Below are 21033 nucleotides of genomic sequence, written 5' to 3' on the forward strand. Positions count from 1 at the left end.
ATCAGTCATATTAGTTAAATTGTGTTTTATGTCGTATTCTTATTGATTTCCGTCTCTTACACGTATACGTCTACTATAATATACAAAAAACGACCGACCCTACCATATAATTTTAAATTCAACGGATAATTATTAAGATGCCAATAATAGTATGTATTATTAAAATGTCTTTAATTATTAATTTTATAATTTATAATTTTTGAATATATAATTCCGGAAGTGCGATTATGTTTTTTTTAGCGCATAATCTATTGAGGCCGATTATACATAAGTGGATTTCACTTTTTTGGTATTTGCAATACCTATTTAATTTTACGTATTTTTTTTTTTTACAGCGTTTTCTTGGCGGCCGTTGAGCGATGTCTCACCCGACCGCACGAGCTCGGCAAGCTGTTCAAAAAATACGAACGCAAGCTTTTGATGTACGTGGTTTACTGTCAGAACAAGCCAGTTTCCGAATACCTCGTCTCTGATCACAATGACTATTTCGAGGTAACATATTTCATAAATAAATTAACGTATTTATATACGCTAGAGAGGTATGTTAATTTTTGGTGCCTATATGGTTTTCTCTTGCCCTAACCGTCTCGTCTCACGCCCGGTTTTCGTGCCTTAGGTTAATAGGTACATGGGGTCCCCGTATATTGTAGGGAGGGCGAGACCGTTTTCGACCAAAAACGTACCCTTCCCTTTTCGGCCAATTCACTTTTCGACCAAATTTAAAAAAGGTCGATTCCCTTTTCGACCAAAATCGTACCTTCCCTTTTCGGCCGATTCACTTTTCGACCAAATTTAAAATATACGTCGATTCCCTTTTCGACCAAAACAAAAAGTTTTGTAATATAATATGTAAAATAAATAAAATAATTCGTATATAATTTCTGTAAAATTATAGCAATTATAATTTTAAAAACTATTTTAAGTATAAGTTGCATAAAATGTTGTAAAATAAAATATAAAAAAAATTTTAAACATAAGAATACCTATATATTATTAACATTAGTTTTGTGTTAATAATTAATATGTCACACTGTGTATAATATTTTATAAAAAGAATAACATAATAATATACAATTTTTGTGAATAATTATTAAGTCTAATAGTAATGCGTATAATATAAATATTAAGAAATAAACTAATAGGTATATAGTTGTTTGTTATATAATAGCAAAATGTTATTGATAATAATTACTATTTATATACCTTTAGAGTTTAGGGTTATACTTATAGAAAATTATTTAAAAGTATAAGTTGTATAAAAATGTGTAAAATATATAAATAAATATTTATAATATTATAATAATTTAAAGTTTTTGTCAATAATCATTAAGTACAATAGTAATATGTATAATATATAAAATAATAAACTGATAAGTATATTATAATTTTTGTAAAATTATGGAAATTATAATTTTTAAAATTATTTAAAGTATAAGTTTCATAAAATGTTGTTTTAATAATGTTCAATATGTACCTATAACATAAAATATAATACATATGGCTATATTAAACTTTTTGTATTGTATAATTTTCAAAACTATATTATATTAGGTATTATTATATACTTAATAATTAATGACAAAAATTGTATATTATTATGTTATACACACAAAATCCCCCCTTACCACTTTTATATATCACTTACCCTGTAAGTGAATTAGTGAGGTAATTTTTATAATTATTTTAAATCACTGAAAGCAGTAAAAGACTATGTGTGTAGTAAATTGAAATATATTTAAATATTTTGGTATGTTATCATCATTTGGTATGTTTTTACATATCATATTACAAAACTTTTTGTTTTGGTCGAAAAGGGAAGGGTACGATTTTGGTCGAAAAGGGAATCGACGTATTTTTTAAATTTGATCGAAAAGTGAATCGGCCGAAAAGGGAAGGGTACGTTTTTGGTCTAAAACGGCTATACCTTGTAGGATGGTCATGGGAATTACACGCTGCAGCAGTGTGCAAAAAAACATTTTCCATTCAATATTTTTTTGATATCCCAAATAATGAAATCTATTTGGGATGATCTTTGGACTAGTTCGATTTTAAATTTAAAAAAAAACTAAAATTTTTTGAAATAATCATATCTATAACAATATTTGTTGTCTACTTGTCTCGTAAACGAATTCAAGCTATAGGTACTACGGTTTTCTATACCTAGTATAATAAGTAATAATATCTAAAATAATAATTTGACATAAACAAAACTGTTATGACATGAATATGCATTTGGCCGGGGTCTAACTAAAATATTTGTAAGACGCTCTTTCGTTACACCATTTGTTACTATTATTAATACGTATATATAAGTATAATTATAACTATTTCCTTGCAATTCAAAAGACACGTCCGTGATTCTAAGTCTTTCCAATATCTACATGGGAATAAACCCTGACAGATATAATATTCTTTAATTAAAATTGTTTTACCTTGCATATTTTTTTTTTTTTTTGCTGGTAATAAGGGATTACTGAGTTACGGTTTTTTCTGATATTAATTATGTCAAGGGCGTATGACATGACTAAGGTGTTTATTGTACCAAATATTTATTAATATTTTAACTGATTGTAATAATACTGTCACTAGGTAATGTATCCAAAAATGTTAATAGTATAAATCATAATATGCTTTAATTTATAACCATGTACCAATGTCTGTGGTACGATCCACCATATAATATAACACTATAATATGATCTAACCACAGTTTTGTATATTCCTGTAGGAAATGCGTCAGTTCCTAGGCCACAAGCTCCAGCTAAGTGACATCCTCATCAAGCCTGTGCAGAGGATTATGAAATACCAGCTGCTGTTGCGGGACATGTTCAAGTACACGGAGCGGGCTAGATTGGCAGACGAGATGGAAGCACTTCGACAAGCTATGCACGTCATGCAAGTAGTGCCCAAAGCAGCCAACGACATGATGGACGTCGGTCGGTTGCAAGGTTTTGACGTGAGTACACTATATATTGTATACCCCCATAGACCTGGTAACTCCCTGGTCCTTATATAGCGTGATTCTTTTATCAATATATAATTACATTCTTGGCAAATGTATGTGTTTCTTGATAGATTTTTTTTTACCTACCTAACAAAGTCATAACTGTGTTTTTTTTTTTGAAATTTGCATAAATTAAAAGTGTGTTATATAAAAATGTAAAAACTTAAAAAATTATAATGGCAAAAAATAATAATTAACCATTTTCTTTGACACAAATCTCAGGGTTTGATACTTACTAAAATTTAGCCTCATTATCATAATAATATACATTCTCGATAAATCAACTTTTTTGAAAAATATAAGTTACGCACAATTCTTATATGTTATTCTGTCCTTATTTTTCCATCCTTATAATTGAGGATTTACGCCTTATACCATAATGCAATCGATACAATACTGTGATAAGACTGCTGTATATTAACCTGCTATTAACTGCTTCGTTTTAGGGCAAAATCACCGCCCAGGGCAAGCTGCTGTTACACGGAATGTTGACGTGCACCGAGGGTCCCAGCCTCAACCCGAACAGAGTACCACCGCACAAGGACCTGCACGTATTCCTATTTGAGCAGAGTATAATACTCAGCGAAGAAATGCGCAAGAAGGCGCAGTTCAGCAGTCCAGTGTATGTTTACAAAGCGCACATACAGGTACACAATTGTTTACGATATTTTTTTACTTACAGAAAATTTAAGACATTTACCTTTTTACAAATTAGTTAAGTGCTATTTCATGAAATGGAATCTATTTGTTTTACACTTTGTAGAATATTATAAAAATTCTTCAAATGGACACTTTTTCATGAAATAAAGCTCAAATCTGATGTTTCGTATAATGTTTTTTCTCGATTTAGATACCTAAAATTAATTATTTTAATGTTCTGTGTTACAAGAATAGATTTGGAACTCTTATATTTTGTTAATTTTCATATAAAAACAAATAAAAAAAACATTAGATTGTATTATTTTATTACAATAAATTTATTTTCATAAAACAGTTAGGTTAGGTTAGTTATATATTAATTTGTAATTATATAATTAATTATGAATTAGGTACTTTCTAATTTCCATTTAATATTTTACAATTTATACAAACTAATTTTTATGATTATAATTTATACATTTTTATTATACTTACAAAAGTAAACACACTTATTTTTAATGTATTAAGTCAACACTTTAAGTGATTGAAAAAAATATCAGTGATATTTTATTGGGAGGTCATGTCAATGTGCTGTCAACAGTATAATAAAATAATAATAATAATTATAATAATTATGCTGTAAAACAATGTTTAAATTGAATATGTATAGTGGATGGCCAAAATTACTCAATATTAAATTTTATCTTTCATTTCATTTCAAAAGTAATGAATTGTTGTCATGTTTCGTGTAGTTAGTATATAAAAAAAAAATGTCCATATCCTGATGGCTGATAGATAATCAAATTTTCATTAATCATTTGGCTGTAGATTTAACCTATTTCAACATGTTTCAGGTGAACAAAATGACACTAGATGAGAGGCACGGTTCGTCCAGCAGTAACTCGTCTGATGACTTGTCCGATGGATCTTTCATCATCAAATCCACTGACCCCAAGAGGCCACCGCTGTGGTTTGTGTGCCATGCGCACAGTGTGGAATCGCGTTCTGAATGGTTGCAGAACCTCAGGCAAATACTCCAGACGCAACAGGACTTCCTGAAAGCCATACAGTCACCCATAGCCTATCAAAAAGAACAGACTAAGGAGGCCAGTTAGTTGACAGAGTGTGTCACAATAAACAAATTAAATGAAAAATATAAAATGTCTATTCTACTTAACTCGTCAGCTGTGACAGTTTAGTACAATTGTGTTCGGCACATTGACAATTTAAGTCTGACCATGTCCCCAAGCAGATTGAATATTATTATAATTATTGTTATATTATTATAATCAAGACGACATTCCTATTTTACATTATCTTTTAAATTTTTATCTAAGTAGTTTTTAAACATAATCGAAAAAAAGTAACAACTATTTGTTTTTACATTTAAAACAACATCGATTAAATATTATCATCACGTGAGATTGACTTTAAACTTTAGAGCTTTCTAGAGGATATATATATTTATGTATTATTATATTTTTTTCTGTGAGAACAACGATTTTCAAAAAATAAATCTCTATGTAGACAACGATTACATACAAGTTCCAAAAAAACATCTCCAGGTTCTTCTTTTTTTAAGAGTCTAGTCAAATGTTTATTTAGACTAATTTCTATTTTATAACTTTTCTTTTATTATAATAATTCTTATTATTGTTTATAAATCCTGTGCAGTTTTGTACAATATTATTAATATTATTAAAACCTAAAATATTTATACGTATAATACTATAGACAGTACATGTATAATATAAACATTATCCAAATGTCTAATAATAATTAGTAAATAAAAAATTATTACTAGTGTACTCGTAATATTCAATAGTGATGGTCCAATATTTACGATTATCATATCGATGCCTTATATAATAAGATTCTATTGTTATTGTATCAAACCAACACCTAACGGACACCAGATAATTAATATTAAATTATTATATTTATTTAATATGTATACATATAAAATATAAATACACGAATAATGTGAGTGAATGGGTCTCTGGTGGATGATTTGTCATCACCGTACTCTTATTAAAACTAAGGTTGTGTATGTTCAATTTTGTGTAAAACATTTTTTTTTTTTTTTTTAATTTCATCAATATTATTATAATATAATATATTATAATTATTTTTGTTTGCCAAAATTTAATGCACAAACTGTTGATTGTAAGTTATGATGACATTATATGTTTGTATATAATATTGAAGAACAATAATAAAACAAAAATTGTTGTTTTTTTTTAAGCCACTTGTTTTTTACTTTGGAATATTTTGTAATATTCATAGTTTTTATGTATTTATTTAATAATGTGATAGTTAATAATAATTAATAAGTTTTGTATACAACAGTAGTTGTAAACAAGTGTTTAGCGGTAATGCACATAGATATGACTATGTAGTACCTATGAACTATGTACTCGATTTCCATTCCATATTTACTGTATTACAGTTGTTCTAGTATTGATTTCAAACTATCATTCATCACTTTTTATCGCTTTTCTTACTGAATCCAATTATCAAACTAACAAAGAGAGGGTTATTTTTATGAAAATGACCTCTAGACATGAAAATGTTAGTTTTTAGAAGACGCACAACATCATAACTCTTCTTGTTTACTACCTATGGTAAAATAGTGCTGCTATTTTTTTGTTAGTGTTTGGTCAATAATATTGTCTACCAGAAATCTCTCTCAATGGGTGTAATTATCATGTTGAGAACCCTGCTGAGTAAACTTTTGCTTTGTCTCATTAAGAAAAAAAAACATGATCCAACCTTTCACCAAATGGATTCTATATAACAACCCGCTCCAGTGTTAATTACCTAAAGTGGTACCATATTCAACGTGGAAACCTCGCACATAATAATTTACGTGTATAAACTGAAAATGTCATAATTCATCTGAACAATTTCTCATAAAAATGGTCCAACTATATAATAATAATATACCATATAGATCTAAGAAACTAATAATAAATATCCATAAGAGAACATTACATTGACGTTTGTTGTCTCCGTCTTACAAGTGCGTAACATCGAAAATTGTACTCTCAGCAGAACACGTGTAGCTAGTTAAAAAATTAGAGTGAATTGACTTTTTAGAAAATTTTAAAGGCAAGGATTATTGTCTAGGCAACCCCGTGGGCTTAGTTAAGAGTATTTTAAAATTAGAAATTGTTTGAACATCCTAAAATACTCATAACTCGCTTTACAATTAAAATATTATAATAAAAACGCTGATGAAAAGATAATAATCTTACCTATAAATTTTATAAGAGATCAATTCACTCTAATTTTTAAACGGAGCTACACGTGTTCTGCTGAGCGTACAATTTTCTATTTTTTTTTTTAAATGTATTAATTTAATTGTGTCAGTAGGCCTACACCAAGTATTTTTACAATGTTAGATACAATTTACGATTCGTATGTTTACAATATGTTTATGACAAAGTTTACATTAATTTTAGATCCCGAGTGGAGCGAGAAAGTTATTGAGCTATTGGTTTTACAATGGTGTTTATTATTATTATTATTTTTTTTTTTTATATATATCCTGTATACAAAATGTCTACTAGAAGAGGTGCTTCGATTTCAACATACAGTAACTTATCTTTTAGAAAATTGGATCAAGATGGTATTTTGAAGAGGTCATTTTCCGATTTTCTCAATAATTATTTAATGCCACGGGATAAACCACCGAAAAATTACGAAAAAACGCTAAAAATGGGATTTTAATTTCAAACGCTTTGTTTATCAGCATAGAAACGAATAAAAAATTATAATATTATAATATTAATTCAACTTACATGATAAAATAAATAATATCAATATAAAATATCCAGACTGACAAACCGTCTACGCTCAGAATCGTTTTTCTTATATACAATGATATTATATCATTGAATATTCTAGTCTAATACAATCCATTATACAATGACCCCCTTGCAATCTACTGTACAGCAGAGTGACATCCACTTACCTGCTTTTTAATTTTGGTTAGCTTATAATAGTCTAGGTCATAATCTAAGTTTGAAATGTTCTTCGGGTTCTAGTAGGATATCCTTGTGGTAGCCGAGGTTTTAGTCTTAGATTGGCGGATCTTCTGCCAATATTGTAGTGGAGTGCTCCATCAGCTTTGTGAAGTTTTTCGTGGACATTTCTAAATTGTTATGTTATCCAAGTAGATAGGTAGGAAAGCCTGTATCATTGTGTAGTTGTTTGTTTCTCGTGAACCGCGGGGCATTAAGGGCTGTTCTTAAAAATTTATTTTGAAAAGTGTAGTTTTTTTAATTTTTGTTTTTGAGACAGCTGCCCATACAGGGCATGCGTAGGCTATTAACGGTATTATTATTTCTGTGTTTAGAAGTAGAGAGCACTTTATCTGTATGGTTGAGCTTCGATTTAATAAAAGTTACAGTATTCTCATAATTTGCTATGTTACGTACAGTGTCGGCCTGGCCATGGCCGCGAAAGCGGGCCGGGGCCCCTCCGTTTTTTTTGTTGTTTTTTTTGGGGTCCCCATATTTTTGGGGGTCCAAGGTAAAGAAAATTGCAGTCTTAAAATTGGATCATATCAGATGCTTGCCTATTTTCCATAGTGTGAGAGTAGTGCATACTAGTGCAAGTGTCAAGTAACAATTATTATAATAGTAAAATTGTAATAACTAATAAGTCGAAGGAAGTTTTTTGGAATAATTGTGCTACTGTAGGTTAAGTTAGGTTTTATCTCTAGCTTCTTAAAAACAATGGCTCGGACTACTGCACGAGGGCCCCGCTTACCCGACCCTGCAGGGGCCCCGTTATTGAATAATTCAGCGATCATGCAAATTTTGCATATACAAATATGTACGATTCTATGATGTACCTACAATACTGTATACGACGTATACGTCTATTTATATATATAAATAATATATATAATAATGATGAAGATAAGACATTTACTTTTGGAAGTTTACTTAAATAAAGTTATGCTTATGGCTTAGGTATTTGTGATTTTTCTTCAAAGTTTAAATTCTATAATAAAAATATAATTTTATTTATGGTTTTTTAGTTTTCATATGCTTCAATAATTTCATAGTTTTTTGTAATAAAAGTACATTTATATATTATAATCCATATTGCTAAAAATGGCATCTACATTTTTTGGGGGCCCCTTAAAAACTGAACCATGGGCCTTTGGTGTGCCAGGCCGACACTGGTTACGTACTTGTAAGACGGAGACAACAAATGTCGGTGCAACGTCATCTTATAGACATTTATTACTCTGTATCTATGTATATCGAATTCAACATTCGACTGCTGTGCGTATATTATCTAATAAATATGTATTGAATGATTTTTTCATCGTGAAATAAAAAAATTTTACGTGACGTTTTCTTTTACCAGCAACATACATAGGTACTTACGTATAAATTAATATTATCGACTTCATTTTTGATTAATCAAAATAATTACCTTTTTTAAAAATTGTATGTCGATCTATTTATAGTAAAATTATCTTAAGTTTAGATCACATTTATTAGTTTTGAAATAAATTAATTTTTAAAAACCTAATTCTGATAGGGGCACGCAACCATAATGATTGTCAAGATTCGTATATACCTACTAAGTGTATACCTACTATACCTTACCGAGTGTACCTACTAACCTTTCATTTTTATTCGGTATTTTATTTTGCACTTGGAAGTTTGAAACGACAGAAAAAAGCTCTATTTGTAACCTTTGCAACTCCAAGATCGTAAGTACCAGCAGACTATAGTATATATTATATACTATACCAATATATTACATACTATTTAGTACCTATTTACAATCGACCTGTAAGTTGTAACACATGCAGTCGCACAGTAAACGGTTCAAACATCGTAATTCGAATTTAATAATAATTATCTAACTAGAAATACAAATCCTAACATCGGTATTACCAATTCTATCCAAAGTAAGTGAAAACATAAACCACGAAAATGCAAATGTATAATATTCAAAAAAACAAATCTAGTTACTACAGAGATAATAAAATTAAAAAAAAATGTTCAGAATTTTTTTTCTGCGACCATTAATTATTATACGTTTATCGTCACATTGGCCATAAAGACATAACGTTTGAAATCGAAGAAAAAATCACCCACGTGCATAATACTACTCACCCATACAGAGTGATTCATTTATCACAGAGAAGTTGTTTTCTCGGTAAATGTATGTTTTTTAAAAATATTTTGTTTGTATCATTTTCCACAATTCTATTAAGTTTTAAAATTATATTTTAGTTGCCACCTTAGTTATAATACTTTTCCACTAATATATTTCCCGATGCATTGGTATATATGGGGGGGGGCGGGGCGTTGATAGGTGTATTGTATCAACAAAATTTCTTTGCAGGAATAATTTTCCGGACTTGTAGAATAATTGTCGGATTTTGATAACTATTTTTTTATCTGAAAGAATAGTAGACTTCCTACAAACCGCGTTGAACTGTGATTTTGTATTTCAAATAGGTTATATAATTATAAATTGTAAAAAAATCTTTAGATATTGTATTTTTTTTTAAAGACAGGTATATAAGTACTATAATGTTTGACATTAAAATATTGAAAAACGGAGTTCAATGGAGCCTGTATAGAACATTATGGAGTACTTCATTTGGTACAAAAAAAAAAAATATCAAACTTGTTTGATTTTACAGAACGTGATCGTTATGTGTTCCCGTAGAGCTTATTTCTGTGTAGACAAAATTATACATCGGAGCCCTGAGACCGTTAAGGACCGTTTGAACGACGCTGTATATTCGTAAAATATGTGTAGGTACGTTACGTAAGTGCAGTTCGAATACTCTCAGATAACGGTGTGCGAGTTCACTTTTAAGATATTATTATCATTGGCTTATTTTTAGTGAGCCGTTCCATTCCGACGCGAGCTCACAGCAACGGTTTTGTGTCTATTTTTGAGGATCACTGAGATATCGACGAGTGTTCAAATATTGACCGATGTAATATTATATTTCAATTTATAATTATTATATACATGTGGTTGTATTATAATAACGACCACCTTACTTCTTTTTCGAAAAATGTCTTATCAAGTAAGTGCACACACACACAAATGGGGAGACTTGCGTATAATAACATGCTATTTTTTTTTACATATTTTGCTATGTATAATATAATACAATTAAAATAATTATAAAGCTCTTATAATAGTAATTATACGAGCTAATATCCTAGACTTTCACTGTACACATAGTGGTCGATCACCACAGATCACTACAAATTATTAATGTACCACGCTTGTTGGAAAAGGTTGACGTATCAACGCATAAAGGTTATGCGATACGCTCACACCTGATATAATTGATCTAAGATCTTTACTAGGCGTACATGACGTATCAAAAATATAATAGATTATAAACTATAATTTATTAATTAATAATTATTTTGTCATGTTGATAATTTTCTATTATATGTTTTTACTTAGGTACCTATTATTTTTCTGATTTCCATCGCAGGTTTCAATAATCATCGCGATTTTGACAATCTCAGCTGGTAGCTGCGTTGTTCGTCCAAGCGCTGCCGGCGCGGATATATTGGCGTTCTTCCCGTTGCCAGTTTACAGTCATTTTTCTGGTTTCAATCCGCTGTTCTTGGAATTGGCGAACCGCGGTTACCGCGTGACCGTTGTCAGCCCGTTCTATCCAAAAGGAGATGTGCCGACCAATTACCGACACGTACCCATTCCAGATGGTATGTAATATTAATAATATTATACTATAATATACGGATGGATATTATGTGTGATTACTCGATTTTTACCAATCCAGCTTTTACATTTTTTATATTCAAAAATAATATTTTACAATGCAGGACTTATAGTACTTCCCATTATTTTCCAATGCTAATAAATAAGTAATAATACAATATATTTGTATATATTGCCATTGATGCCACTCTACTATACACTATAGTGGTCAGGACGTGTATGGTGTGTAATACCTATACTAAATTTAGAATTAAAATCAGTTAAGAATAGAGGGTGAATATATTATTATCGAGTGGAATCGAGCGAAATCTATTAAATAAAGGATATAAAATTTATGATACGATTATTTTGCATGGGCACAGTGAAAATCCAGAGAATTCGCAATCCACTGGAAATCCGCCATACATATCGGGTGACCAATATGATCAACGTCAAGCAAGGTATGATGAAGATGGTCACGCGGACTCTGGAGCTGAACGAGACTCGTGCGTTTCTCAACGACACTCGCTATGCCTTCGATCTGGTTTTGACCGAATGCTGGTACAGCGACATTTACCTGGCAGTAGGTCACAGGTAACAGTGTGTGGCAAGACGTAATTATGTTTTGCAGTTTTTTTTTTAATAGATTAGATATAGACAATTCAAACGGAATGTAAGCAGTTAACATTTAACAATATCGCCGATTTAGCACCCTTTTTGGGTTTTCTACTTTTTGCGCCATCTTTTATTACATGAAATAAAAGGGCCTCGGGTTATATCGAGCCACGGCGATCATGTCTTTTTTACTTAAAAAAAACTTTTCCATGTTTACTCTTTACATTGCTTACATAATTACCTTAAGTTCCATCATGCGTAATGACATTTATATATCTTAAAATACCTGTACCTATACAAAAATGATAATTAAAGATTTGGTTTTATTGTTTTAATCACTCTGCGCATATTAACATTTCACCTGGACTCTGCACAGATATTCTGCTCCGGTGGTGTGCCTGAGCCCGATGGCTCCGTCAGTGACGCTCAGCCAATCGCTGGGCGTGCCGGATCATCCCGCGTACGTGCCGTCGTTCTGGCTCCGGTACTCGGACTCCATGTCGTTCGGCGAACGACTGTACAACGCGGCGATCGCTGCCGCCGAGCTGATCGTGTCTGAGGTCGCGTTCCGGTCAACGGATCAGCAGATGCTGGACGATCTGTACACGTACCCCGGACACCGGAACTGCCCGCCACTAGACGCTCTCCGCCAAGCCGTTCAACTCACATTGGTCAACGGCCACCACTCCGTGTCGTACGCCAGGCCGTATCCGCCGAACGTGGTGCAAGTGGCCGGCATGCACATGCGGCCGCAGACGTCAACCACCGTTGACCGGGTAAGCTGCTTTACTTTAACCTTTTTTGAACGATTCTATATATTGATTATTACCACGACAGCGACTGGTTTTTACGTTATTTTCGGTTTTCCACTCCATTTGTCTGACTTTCAAAATACTGTTTTAATACTAATCAACGACTGCTGACACAACAGGTTTGAAATACAATTTTTATATATTATACAAGTTGCCTAAAAAATAATATTCAAATTCGGAATCTGAAAATAAAAATTAATGTCGAAAAAAGTTGAAGTATAAAACAGTGACTATTAAAATATAATATTTTCCAAAAATTGTTTTGTTAAAAATACTAAATACTAGGTATTCAAATAATGTAAAAAAATCTTTTAAAAATTTCATATAAAAACAAAACAAATTAATTTACTTATAACTTATAAAACAATCATCCCCAAAAATGTTACATAATATATCATATTATATTAATATTTAAATTTAGCTATATACCTACTTATCAGTTATCAGTAAATAGTTTATAGTTATGTAATGCATTTCAACCTCAGACGTACGTCCATGGCTTCAACAAATATGATATAATAGTTAAAACAATTATAACTTATTAAATATCAAGAAAATACAATACATAGCCGTCGTTCTCAATAATATTAACCCGTAAAAACACTCAACCTATTCATTAATCATTATTATAACGCGTGAATAATTACCATAAATATTAGTATGTTGCTCTTTAAATGTATTAACTGGTTTAGTTAGTGGAATATAATATAAACTAATATTTGATTTAAATAGTAAATAACACGTCGCGATTATAAAACATGTCTGGATATTATAGTGATTTATATATTATAAGTACGTACCTATAAGTTACATTTAAGTTACAACATAAAAATATAGGGCACCGGGGAATTGGGCCGCAAAGAACTTTTTTACAAGAAAGGATATAGGCAATTACAATTTTACATTATAACAGGTAGACCGCCAGACCAGTGATTATGGGCCACTATTTTAAATGATTTTTCATTAATGTATCCGGGTAGCAGATGTTTTATATACAATTTAGTAGCGTAGGAACATACGAACGGGGACACGATATTTAATTAAGAATTATATTATATAGATAAATTAAATTAAATGATTATACGAAGAGCCCAAAGAGCTCGAAGAGAAGAAAAAACCAGATATGAATTTGTCATATCTGTAGGTATCATATAATTTAAAAAAAATAATTGTATTTTCAAATAAAAAAAAAAAAAAATTATTATTTGACTAATTTTATGAACCTATTAGGTTCATAATTATATAGTTATTAAAAAAAAAAAAAACAATATTAAAATTATATAGGCTCTGTAATTAATAAATGTACACCTATATTCGTATATCACATTTGTGGCCCAGTCTCCATCCTCCGGGTAATAAAATGTAAGCAAATATTGTATGCAAAGCAGGTGGATAAAATGTGGCCCAATTACTGGTCACCCAAATTAAAGCTAGGTATCTAAAATGTATCATCAATAAAAAAAAGTGTATAACTAAAGATCACAGTAATTTTACATAGATAAAAATCTTCATTATTATAATATTATGTTCGGCAGAAATTCAAAGCACTCCTCGACGGTGCAACCCATGGGGCAATTTACTTCAGTTTCGGATCGAACATAAAGATGTCGGACCTGGAGGAACGTGATGTCCAAGCATTTGTCGAATCGTTCAGGAAGCTCAAGCAAATCGTGCTGTGGAAATGGGAAAACGGCACCATTGCTAACCTTCCCGACAATGTGTACATCGATAAATGGTTTCCACAACAATACATATTGAGTGAGGGCATGAAATAATATTAAAATAAATATTATTTATATAAATATATCGGACATTCAACTATATACAGATGTCCCAAAAGTCCCGTATCACCCTTAGTATCTCCGTGGAAAATCAATATATATTAAAATACAGTTTTTTTACAGTCATAAGTATGGAAATTCTGATTAAATAACATAATATTCGATTTTTTTTTTATAAATTCAAAAAATTTTTTTAGGCAAATAAATTTATTAAATTTCCAAGATAGCCATTTTGTTGATCATATTTTTTAAAACAGTTCAAAAAAAAAAAAAATATTAAAATTTAATGAAAATCCCCCAAGTTGGGGCTAATTATTATTTTTAATTATAGCCGAAAATCAGCGTGATTGTAATAATTAACATGCGAATCGTATTTTGCTAATGCCGTATGCATAGGTAAAATAATAACTATTATTCTTAGAAATTCAAAATAATAATTAGCTCTAACTTGAAAAATTTTCATTAAATTTTAATATATATTTTTTTAAACTGTTTTAAAAAATACGATCAACAAAATGGCTATCTTGGAAATTAAAAAAATGTATTTGTCTAAAAAAATTGTTTAATCATTTTTGAATTTTTGAAGAAAAAAAATCGGATACTATGCTATTCAATCTGAATTGCCATACTTATGACTGTAAAGAAAACTGTATTTAAATATATTGATTTTCAACAGAGATACTAAGGGTGATACGGGGCTTCTGGGACATGCTGTACCTATACTACAGGTTCACGCAGATACAGATACACACCGCTTGGACATAAGACTGTCCTGCAGTCTTTGGAAAAATGAAAGTTGCACGTTCGCGTTAATATTTGGTGAACGGACACCTGAACTCCCCTCGTTTTTTCCAAAAATAGAACGTGAACATGCATAACGAATTTGGACGGTTTTTAAGACCTTCAAATTTATTTACCATTTAATAAATATTGATTAATAATATTGTTACGGTTTGACATGAAACAACGATAATATTATTATTTCCACGATTTTGTATTAGTATTTAAATGATTCATAAAAAACATGAACGTGAACGTATTCTATTTTTTAGTGAACGTTCCGAACACTGATACCATTGATTAAATATATAATATATTTAATCAATGCTGATACTGTCTGTAATATATATTATAAGCGCCATTATGCATTGCTATAGCAGTCCAACCCACTGGAGGTTTCAAATTATCCCAGAAACAAACATTATAATATTATATTATACGATCAACGAAATGTCGTATTATGTGTAGATATCTATACAAATCACAATGTATCCGTTATTCCATTCTGTTCTAAATTCTAATAGAACAAACATTATTAAGATTCACCACTGAGATATTAATATATTATATCAATATCATATAGTAGAACCGATCTTTAATGTGATTGTTATAGATGATATTATGTATCGCGTGATTGTTAATTGTTTTATTGTTGTGTTCAATTACAATATTGAATTGTTCCACTAGGTGCTTCTAATTTCAAACGTACCAGAAACAAAATATCGATGTTTTAGTTTATCACAAAATACTAATTTAAACGTTTGAATTTTATGAGATATAATATATATTATAATATGTACACACTCGGATTTGTCCATACGTACACTATATAAGTATTATAATAACAAATGGCATTATCTCCATTTCTCTTGAGGGATCACCGATTAATATTTTTGTAAGGTCACTTCGAGAATTCAAGATGTTTTCGGGATGATAAAAATATAATGTACATCTTTATCCAAAGAAAGTAAAATCAAAAAATGAAATGATAACGTATTAAGACTTCATTTAATTAAATTTTAACCTTAAACAAATTAACAGTTAAAAAAATAAAATATGTCTTATCTGCGGGCCAGATAAATTCTGTGTCCACGGGCCGCGCAATCGTGCTGCAACGGTCATTCGATGATGACCCCTGCTATAGTCTATTGCTTATATATTATATGACATGACTTTATAATTTTAATTAAAAGAGATGTATGTTATAATAAGTCACATAATAAAAATATTATTTCATTAACTGCGGAGACAAGTTAAACTGATCGTACTATGATAATTTATTTTCAATCAATACATAAATTAATGTTTAAGGGTCCCGGTGCCAGTTTTTCAAATTTTCCACAATTCTATAAAATTTGTAAATTAAATTTCATATTTTAGTTGCCACTTCAATTATAAGTCTTTTCCACTAATCTACTACCCGAAACCTATTTAGGGGGGGAAGTTAATTGATAGGGTGTACTATATCGAAAAAAATTACTTGGACGGGAATAACTCTGAAGCTTTGTAGAATTGTCGGATTTTGATGACTATTTTTTTATCTGGAAGAAGAAGGCTTCCTACAGCCCACACCAATCCCTGATTTTGTATTATATTTCAAATAATTATATTAAAAAACTTGTAAAAAAATGCTTTTTATCTTGTATTTGTTTAGACATATTATAAAATTTGAGAATAAAATATTGAAAAACAAAGATCGATGCGGGCTGTAGAATATTTCTCTCTAGCAATTAAAAAAAAAAATTATGAAATCTAGTTGATTCTACAAGGCATACCGCCTCGGTTATTCTTGCAGATTGTATTTTTGAGGACAAAATGGCATCGGCGCCGGGCGCCTTAATATTTATTAAATCGATAGCGTCGAATCGGTACACTGCATGCAACGAGTGTTTGACTAGTTCGGCTTTTTCTCTTGTCGTTTAGGTTTTGTCCTATATTCTCGTATAGTCCTGTTACATGAACATTTGTCTATCAAATTATTTGTACCACATATTTTCAAAAGTGTATTAAAATCAATTTAGTTTTACAATCAGCTCAAAACTGACATCGTGTAAAACAATTGTTTTTAATATATACAAATATAATCACCAACATAACTTTACAAAATATGTCTACAAATTGAATATAGCTTTAACTAATATATGCTTTGAACTTATGCCTAAATGTCAATTAATACTGTTTTTTGTCGAAACCATGTGAATTACAAATACTTTAATTCGACGGAAATGACACCTTCAGAAATAATAACACGAAATAAACACTGAACCTATACAAGCCTACGGAGGCTTGTATGCATATTGATTAATTCCATATTATATTTTTTTATTTATTTATATAGAGTATTACAGACAAAACAGTTAGTACGGTAATAAAATGTATAAATCATTGAATGTTATTGCCTTGAAAAAAATGTCTTGAGTACCTACTGAACTTCATTATTATTTATATTATTATTTATATTAGATTATATGTCGCTGATGTACAATATTATGGTTTCTTTTCAAAGGCCATAAAAACTGTAAGCTGTTCATCACTCACGGAGGATATCACAGTCTCGTGGAGGCCTTGCACTATGGTTTGCCATTGATTGGATTCCCGTTTTTTACCGACCAGTTCTACAACATGAGGTTTGTCATCGAAAACGGTTTCGGAATAGAAATCTTACTGGAAAACCTAAACGTAAAAATCTTCGTCGATGCTATAGGAAAAATCTTATCTGATAGAAGGTAAGACAATATTCAGAATTTAATATAGGTATACATGGATAATGGATATAATATAATAATTTATTAAAGACGCCTACGTCAATACGCTTATGTCCAGAGCTTGAAATATAGTTGAAAATTAGTTTCAAAATTGGATTTAATTTGATGTCTGAAAATCCGAGAGTACTTTTAAAAATTAATTTTAAAAAAAAAACCACGGAACCCTCGTCTGTCTAAGTGGTACTATAGTGTATTGCGAGTGTATAATTCGTAGTTTGTCATTGACTATTGTGTAGCCGTGTAGGTCACTGCAATAGATGTGTTATTACATTTGAATTAAATAATAATAATAAATCATTTTTTAAGAAATTTGTTTTCAAAACCAAACTACTTTAAGAAATTATTTTAAACGACTCAGTTTTTACACCTTGCTATGTGGTTATATGTACATTCTTGTAAATTGTAATAAAAATCATTGATACGTTTTATTTCAGTTATAAGAAGAACGCCCAAACAGCTTCCAATATATTCTCAGACCTTCCAGTTCCGCAATGGATACCGCAGTGCATTCGGTTGAATACTTAATCCGAAATGGTGTGGCAGATTACAAATTGCCCACGTCCACGAGCTTGAATCGATATCAATATTTTTTGATCGATGTTGTGGTTGTGATTGGCGCTGTTGTAGCTTTAACCGCGTTAATTTTATATAAATCCATCGGTTACTTAAGGAAAATAATTAATTTAAACGACAAAAAGTCAAAATAAAGTAAAGACACACGTACCTGCATTATTATTATATCACATTATTATTTAATAGCACAATATTATTTAAAATAAAATTGTGCAGTAAATAGCTTTGAGATGTAACGAATTATATTTTTAAATTATTTTAAAAGTTAACACTGACGGACAGTAAGGATTATTAATAATTATAAAAAGCATTCCTAAATTAGTCAATGTTCTAGAACTGCTTTCCCATTGCATCAAATATAATATATATTATATAGTAGTTAGATCTTTGGAAGTAGATACGGATGACAAAAATGTTAAAATATATCTATAATACCTACTGATAAAGACGTATATTATCATACATAAAGATACGATTCGATTGATATAAATTACAGTCTAAATATAAGTTATCATAGGGAAACTTAAAAAAAAATTTTTGTGGCTTAGTTTGGCGCGTTGGCTGCTAAAAGTCGCACAACGCGACCTAGAGTAACTAACGCCAACTGCTACTAGTCCCTGGATAGGTGCGACTACCCGGGTAGTTTGTTGTAGCAAAAACCTTGCCACACATACACGTGTTTGCTTACCTACCGTAACAACGCCTTACCGTACCAACCTTACCAACCACAGGTCATAAACCCCTACAACAACTATAGTTATCAATGTCAATGTGTAGTCAATGCATCGTTATTATTATAATAATAACGATGCATTGACTAATTTACACGATATTAAAACACAACAAAAAAATGACCAATTTTGCAATGACATAATAAAAGTATTATCAAATATAGATGTACCCACTAACATAAGAAGAAAATCTAAACAATTTACATTACAAAATGAAATATTATTTTATAAAAAATACACACCACCGAAAAGCTATAACCCAATTCTCGTAATACCAAAAACATTGGTTAATGAAATATTAAAATCCTATCATGACTCATCCACAGGTGGGCATACAGGCATATCACGCACTATTCATAAAATTCAAAACAAATACTATTGGCCTTCATTACACAAAGATTCCACTAATGTTATTAAATCTTGTGAGGAATGTCAAATTAATAAAAAAATGAGCGGTAAGCCAATAGGTTTATTACATCCTATACCAATAACAACAGGAAAACCATTAGATAGGATACCATTTGATTACTTAGGACCCCTAGTTTCAAGCAACAAAAAACGATATGTTCTAGTAGCCGCGTGTAATACCACAAAATACATATTTACTAAGGCAGTTGAATCAGCTACGGCCGAAGCAACTGCCAAATTTTTAATAGAATTAGTTTCACAATGGGGCTGTTTTAAAAATTTTTCGTCCGACCGAGGCACTCATTTCAGAAATAAATTAATCACTGTTATATGTTCAAACTTGGGAATAAAACAAACTTTGTCAACAAGTTATTCACCGCAGACACAGGGGCTAGTTGAAAAAATTAACGGAATATTAACAGGTTCCTTAAAAAACTATTTAACAAATGGTGATCAAAAAAAGTGGTCATATTTCTTGCCATTAATAATAATTATATATTATTATGTTAAAATATTCATTAAGGTACAATTAGGAAAAATGCCAAGAACAAGAAAAAAGTTATCAACGAGACAAAGTTGGAATCCCGAGTCAATGAACAATGCTGTTGTAGCTGTAATAGCTAAAAGTATGTCGTACAGAGAAGCATCAACATCCTTTAATGTACCCTTTTTATTTAATGACCTAAAAGTCATTAGGATTAACTCTGATTAAGTTTTAATTTTTTTATTATTTTATAAATGTTATGTACCTACCTACCTACAGTTATTTAAATTTGTTTATTTACAATTTTCAGCCTTAAGTCATTAGGATTAACTCCAATTAAGTTTTGTTTTATTATTTTATAAATGTTATGTACTTATAGTGATTTAAAATTTTCTTTATTTAACTCCAATTAAGTTTTAATTGTTTTTATTATTTTATAAATGTTATATACCTACCTACAATTATTTAATTTGCATACCTAAAGTAATAGGTTTAAAATATAAAAGGTTTAAATACATATTATATAACACAATGGTGCTAGTAAAAGAATATAGCATTTTTTTTTGTATGATTATAATATATGTCCCGTCTTTAACCTGCCGTGTCCCATTTTACCTCGATAACTGGGTAAAATGAGACACTTTGAGTAAAACAGCTAAAAAAATGTTCAAAATTTTTCCAAACAAGTTTTTGGAATTGTTTTTACATATT

The 21033-nt window shown here is 30.3% G+C and overlaps 2 protein-coding genes across 2 annotated transcripts; both read left to right on the forward strand.

Annotated features, from left to right (window-relative positions):
* Nucleotides 1-311: 311 nt before the first annotated feature.
* On the forward strand, nucleotides 312-5099 carry LOC100575271 (rho guanine nucleotide exchange factor 25). Its single transcript, XM_003248969.4, has 4 exons — nucleotides 312-492; nucleotides 2728-2955; nucleotides 3450-3650; nucleotides 4497-5099. The coding sequence occupies exons 1-4, from the start codon at nucleotides 421-423 to the stop codon at nucleotides 4755-4757; spliced, it is 762 nt and encodes a 253-aa protein (XP_003249017.2). The 5' UTR covers nucleotides 312-420; the 3' UTR covers nucleotides 4758-5099.
* A 5431-nt stretch (nucleotides 5100-10530) lies between these two features.
* Nucleotides 10531-19145, forward strand: LOC100161859 (UDP-glucuronosyltransferase 1-1). Its single transcript, XM_001944485.5, is given in 8 exon segments — nucleotides 10531-10720; nucleotides 11144-11378; nucleotides 11757-11967; nucleotides 12365-12764; nucleotides 14336-14558; nucleotides 17868-18087; nucleotides 18561-18607; nucleotides 18610-19145. Coding segments are annotated over 8 exon segments (1572 nt in total). The 5' UTR covers nucleotides 10531-10708; the 3' UTR covers nucleotides 18834-19145.
* The last annotated feature ends 1888 nt before the right edge of the window (nucleotides 19146-21033 follow it).

The sequence above is a fragment of the Acyrthosiphon pisum genome, unplaced genomic scaffold (genome assembly GCF_005508785.2).
Source record: "Acyrthosiphon pisum isolate AL4f unplaced genomic scaffold, pea_aphid_22Mar2018_4r6ur Scaffold_8573;HRSCAF=9161, whole genome shotgun sequence".
Taxonomy (NCBI): domain Eukaryota; kingdom Metazoa; phylum Arthropoda; class Insecta; order Hemiptera; family Aphididae; genus Acyrthosiphon; species Acyrthosiphon pisum.